At 38.7% G+C, this 6,000-nt stretch overlaps 1 protein-coding gene across 1 annotated transcript; it reads right to left on the reverse strand.

Moving 5' to 3' along the window:
- Positions 1-1,528: 1,528 nt before the first annotated feature.
- Positions 1,529-3,275, reverse strand: LOC108618425 (uncharacterized). The gene is made up of 4 exons (XM_018014424.2): positions 2,659-3,275; positions 2,306-2,575; positions 2,064-2,249; positions 1,529-1,996 (listed from the first exon to the last, which is right to left on the reverse strand). The coding sequence occupies exons 1-4, from the start codon at positions 3,100-3,102 to the stop codon at positions 1,640-1,642; spliced, it is 1,257 nt and encodes a 418-aa protein (XP_017869913.1). The 5' UTR covers positions 3,103-3,275; the 3' UTR covers positions 1,529-1,639.
- Between the last annotated feature and the right edge of the window lie 2,725 nt (positions 3,276-6,000).

The raw sequence follows: 6,000 nt of genomic DNA on the forward strand, positions 1-6,000 counted from the left end.
CGGATATTGAGTTTTTATACAATTTCAGTTTTTATACCCTGAACCCATTGAAAATGGGAAATCAGGGTATAATGGTTTTGTGAAAAGTATGTAACAGGCAGAAGGAATCATCGCAGACCCCATTAAGTATATATATTCTTGATCAGGACAACGAGCTGAGTCGATATAGCCCTGTCCGTCTGTCCGTCCGTCCGTCCGTCCGTCCGTATGAGCAAAAGGATCTCAGAAGATACAAGATCTATAGAGCTGAAATTTGGCATGCATACTCGTGTATACCATAGGCAGTACGAGTTTGCTTTATTTTTCGATAAATTGTCCGATAACTTTTTTATCGAGAATAATCGAAAAATCGACATTGTTTTTTCAGCCTAATTTGAACACTTTTAGACCTGGAGACCCCACAAAGTATATATATTCTTGATCAGGGCGACGAGCTGAGTTGATTTGGCCCTGTCCGTCTGTCTGTCTGTCTGTCCGTCTGTTCGTATGTATGAACGCGTCGATTTCAGAAGATATAAGAGCTAGAGACTTGAAATTTTTTTTAAGTGTCCGTAATTACAGCGCGCATATCAAGTTTATCATTAAAAATCGATTACTCATCCGGATCTTTTTTATCGATAAAAAACCTTATCGAAACCCAGTTATAAAATTATATCTTCTACAGCTTTATTGCTAGAGTCTCCAAATTTTTAATGTATGTTTATATGCAATTTATACAATTTCGGTTTTTGTTAAAATTTACCCCCCACCCATAAATTCACCCTCCCACTCTCACTTTTGTAAATAGCGTATTTCAAATACTAGAGACTTGTGCTTTGGCAATTGCATGCATATCCATGGTATAATCATAATCTGAAGGTTACGTTATCGTGCGTCCACAAAAAATCGATAAAAAACCTTATCGAAACCCAGTTATAAAATTATATCTTCTACACCTTTATTGCTAGAGTCTCCAAACTTTTAATGTATGTTTATATGCAATTTATACAATTTCGGTTTTGTTAAAATTTACCCCCCACCCATAAATTCACCCCCTCACCCTCACTTAAAAAAAAAGCGTATTTCAAATACTAGAGACTTGTGCTTTGGCAATTAAATGCATATCCATGTTATATGAAGATCGTACGTCCACAAAAAGTTATTAAGCAATTAAGTTCTCATAGTAAGCGCTCACTGCCGCCCATGCGTGTTTATGCTTGTGTGTGTATATGTATGTAAATGTTTGTGTATGTGTGTGTGTGTGTGTGTGTGTGTGTATGTATGTATGTGTGTGTATGTATGCCTGTGTGTGCGTGCGTGTGTGTGTGTGTGTGTGTGTGTGTGTGCGTGTTTCTTGTATAAGCTGAAAGACGCGAAAAATTATTGAAATAGCTATTACTCCAAGGGTTCAGGGGATCTCGTAGTCGAGTAGTCTCGACTAGAGCTTTCTTACTTGTTTTTAACTTGATACTGTAGGTCAAGTCGCGTGTGGGGACCTGGCCCCCACGGACCTGGGTTAAGTTTGAATAAGCTGACTGATTCCAGTAAGTTTATAGTATTATTTTTGTTGCTCGCTTTTAACTCTAAATTTTATTCATTCTCAACTGTCTTTCTATAACGTTCATAAATAAGTTAAATTCAGTTTGCATATAAGATGCTGTTAGTAACGCAGGCCTAGATGTTCGTAGAGTGGAATCTCCAAGACTGATTCGCTGGTTTTCATTTCCTGGAAGTCTCCACCCTGTAGTAGATACAGTGGCCGAGCCAATTTTGGATTGTTTAAGTAAAAATCAATAAGCGCAGTGGTGCTGCGAAGATGGGTAATGCCTTTGAAAATCTTCTCACGTGTGAGAAGATCATTTGGGTAAACCGTTTCGATGATCTTATCCCCGGGGCGCTTAATCCAAGGCCGATCCTTGAGAGGTACAGTGCGTCCAAAAGCGCTAAGCAACGGCTTTTGTGTCACGCGGCTTGCATGGTCGTTAATATGTTTCTCGTATTTGAGTTCAATCGCCATCTAAAAAATATATGGATTTCGATAGTTAAGTGTGATATCGTTATATGAGCTTTAAAAGAGACCTTACATGAGGCTTGTTCCATTTGTCGGCTACTGTCTGAGCTATGGCGTTGACTTCCTTTGGATCGGTTTTGACTGACGCAAGTAGTGTACGATCGCCTTTGATTGAAAATAAGTTCTTAACCTTCTCCGGCGTCATGGATGTATCCATTGTGCCGATAGAATTGAGCCAGTGAATGAACCGCTCAGCAGACTGTCAAAGGTTGAAGTTAGGGCCATTGCATACCACACTCAAGAATCATTAGTTACCGCATCCATTAGATTCTCTGCCTGTTCGTCAAGCGTGTACGCCGAATCGCCCGTCTTGGAACGTTCTACTCGGGAGTGCCAGCAAACACGTTCCTCACGACTGGCACACAAAAATTTTGCGTACCAGCTGGTCTTATCGACACTACGATGGGTATGCCCTACCGGCTCATCTAGTCTCAGGTCAAATTTCTCAAACTCATGGTCCATGCGAACTATATCTGAGTGTTGGCTTTCGCTAAAATGCTCCTCAACTTTCTTTCGGTCCGTTATCTAAACAATAATTTGTTACAAATATACATATATGTATATGTTTTGTACTAGTCCAAAATCAATATCATAAAATATTTACTTACAAGGGGGGCGCCTTCCTGCCCCTCTTCGCGGCTATCCTCACTGACTATCTGGTATTCATGCGGACGCTCTTGACGCATCTCTTCCCGAATGTAAACAACATCGTCTGAGGTTGAGAAATCGTAGGCTTGGATCTCCTTTACGCGCTCACAAAGATGTGGTGGCAGGACTAGGGAGTAGTCGATGACAGGTAGACGCGGTTGCGAAACGCAGTGTACAGCAAACTCCACCTCGTTAATGACGTCGCGCCAGTATGCCTTGCCATGCAGACCACCGCGAGGCCGAAGGTGGGCGAACTCGCTGATAATGCTTGAGGAATGAGAAGCACTCCCCTGGGCACCATCTTGGCTACCATTTTCATCGCTGTATCTGTAGCTATCTTCGCTAGAAGTTTTCAACTCGCCTAATTTACTTATTGAATTAATTTTTTTTTTTGAAAAATCCATTGTTGTTTCTGTTACCTTGATACAGCTATAGATATGCTTTTGAAATGTTTATTCAATACTCAAAGCTGTAAAAGCTGTCAAAGCTATCACAGCTTACTGATTTAAAAAGCTTATGGGCTCAAGTTTTGGCTATTAATTCAATGCAATTTTTAGTCCAGACAAAAACGCATTTCACTGCGAAAGCTTAATGCGAGTTTGTGAATCGGGTTGTAAGCTTGAAAAGCCAACTAAAAAAGTTTATGTGAGGTGTGTGTCTGAGAATTAGTTCAAATTGAGGTATTTTGCCAAACAGAAGAACTTTTATGATGAGAATTAGTTCGAATTGAGTTGTTTTAGCCAAACAGAAGAACATTTATACTTTTGTTAATTATATTTTACAAATATTTCATTACATTTGCGAAGATAAGCGGTTTATTAACCGTATTACCTACTTTGTGAACAACATCAGTGTTTGTTCCACGCATGCGCCTAGCAAACTGAACTTTCATATATGTATATACTGCACGGTAAAGCTTCATACACAGCAAATATGTTGATTTACGTGCTGAAATCTGTTATTCGCATTCATAACACAACACATTGATATAACTGACACCTATTAGTGTATAGAGAGAAGGAATTGTTCTATATAAATCGAATCCAAAACTTATAAATTGAAAACTGTGTATATTGAGTTTTTTGACTCAGAGAGCGATGTTTAGTATGAGGGGCCTGGAGTGTTGACAGATAATAAGAGATTATCAGTATTGGCTATACTTTAGGAACTTATTTGTTGAATAGATCCTGTGTAGATAGACTTTCTAAATGAAATTATTTCAGAGCACGATGATCACTTCGATGGCCACTGACACCTTCCCATGTGCGTATTTGCTAATGCACAGGTGCATGTATGTATGTGCATGTACACGCACGTTTCGATTTAGTCCTCTTCGTTTGTTTGTAAATGTGAGCCCGTCTATCTCAGCACCTATAAGAACTAGATATTTGAGTTTTTCGGTAGACTACTGTATGACACACGCAGATCGAGTCTGTTTCAAAAAGCCAATAAATACTCTTATTTTACTGTTATCGATTAAAAATCTTGCGTTCGCACTTGGCATGCATCTGTGCGTAGGCTTACATATGTATATGCGTTACATACATATGAACATTTACCCATTAAAACATGTCCCAGATTGAATTCTGCTTAAATTATCAGCAGCTAGTTAAACTTCGTGATGCTATTTTGTTGTAAAATTGCAAATTTGAAAATGTAATTAAATGTTATATCATTTTTTATACATTCATGCCATATTTAAAATCGGAGTATATTTAAATTCAGACGGGATTTAGGTAACCTCCTAGTTTGGCATCTTTGACAATCACACTTGTTTAAACTAATATTTTAGTTGACAAATGTGAGCATCAAAGTATTTAAATAAATACAGGAAACAAAGCCATTATGCCTTGATTTTCCGTTTTCAATGGGCTCAGTTCAGCATGGGAGGTTTCATGAGGTTTCAACAGCATGTTATGCAAAGCTATAAATATATGTATGTATATTATTGAGGTAAATTTCTGTACAAAAGAGCACTTCAGAAATAAATATTAAAGTGTTTAGATAATCGTCTGGTCACGTAGGTATACTTTTGGGAGGTATTTATTTCAGATTGATTTTTCATGATTTTAGCGTAACAGCAACGAAAAGGGCAACTTAATGTGAGCTGCAATATTCAGAGCGCTGCTCCAAAGAATTCGATGGCTTGGAATTTGAAAGCTCGTGGCACTGACAGTCTGCTCCGAATAGAAGGGATACCCAAGTACATAAGTGACAAAGACAACTTTGCAAAAATTGTGCGCATATTAAAATTCTTGGCAAAAGCTTTTGACATAAATTAAAACTTTTTATCAACGAACACATGGCACAGATACTGACATACAAGCTCAAGCGGAAAAGTAAAAGGTGCTCCATAAGACCCAGCACAAAGGATGTAAAATTATATTGGTTTTATGCAAGCGACTTTAGGCTTTCCATCCATCCAGACGGATGCATGCGATCCCTACAGATGCTAAGAAACTGTAACTCTTGTAACTACTAGGATACGAAAAGCATTCAAATGGAAGAGTCACGATAATCAATACATTTCCATTAAGTTGAACAATTTTATGGAAATCTCAGACTTGAATATATAATATTTAAAGTTGATAGTTGATCGGAATAAAGCTAGAGTAAAATATATGACTTAATGATTGAAGGTGCTCTAACTCTACGAGTCTATGAGTTAATCGAGATTGCTCCAAATATTGCTCACTTGTGTACGCCCGCCGACAGCAGTGGGAAAAAGAAACGCCAATTTAAGTCTTTTATGTAGGACGCTGACACATTCGAAGGCTGATTAAAAACTTTTTTAATTAATTTCCATACCGAAAATAACTGGCAGATCGAGGGGGGTAGCCAAATGCAGAGCGTAGCCTCCATAAAGAGCTGGAGCTGGCGCCGAAGTCATCGTCAAATCAATTGAACAAAAGTTTTCTGAGACTGTGGGCTCTGCCCTGGGCCAGGGTGGAGCTCTATGTATATTTTTCATCGGCATTGCCTCTAATTTGTAAGGCTGAAGCTTGAAACATTGATATCACTTACAGGGCACATCGGCAGCGGCACATGATTGCCTTACCAAGCGCACATCAAAAATTAATTTCACTCCATTGCTGAGCTCCTCTGCTCCACTCAAGTTTTGCTAAAAATTATTTATGAGATTACTGGGCGTGTCTATGAGTCAGAGTAGGAGTTGAAGTTGGGAGAGTAGGCAAAGCTGTCACCTACGTGATTGTTGGCACTAGCGCGTGATTTTTCCCGTGCCTGTGAGAAAACTTTTTCAATAATATATAAATCAAAACGTCATAAAGTCACGGTCGCAT

Source organism: Drosophila arizonae, chromosome X (assembly GCF_054131065.1).
Source record: "Drosophila arizonae isolate 15081-1271.41 chromosome X, UAZ_ARI_1.0, whole genome shotgun sequence".
NCBI lineage: Eukaryota > Metazoa > Arthropoda > Insecta > Diptera > Drosophilidae > Drosophila > Drosophila arizonae.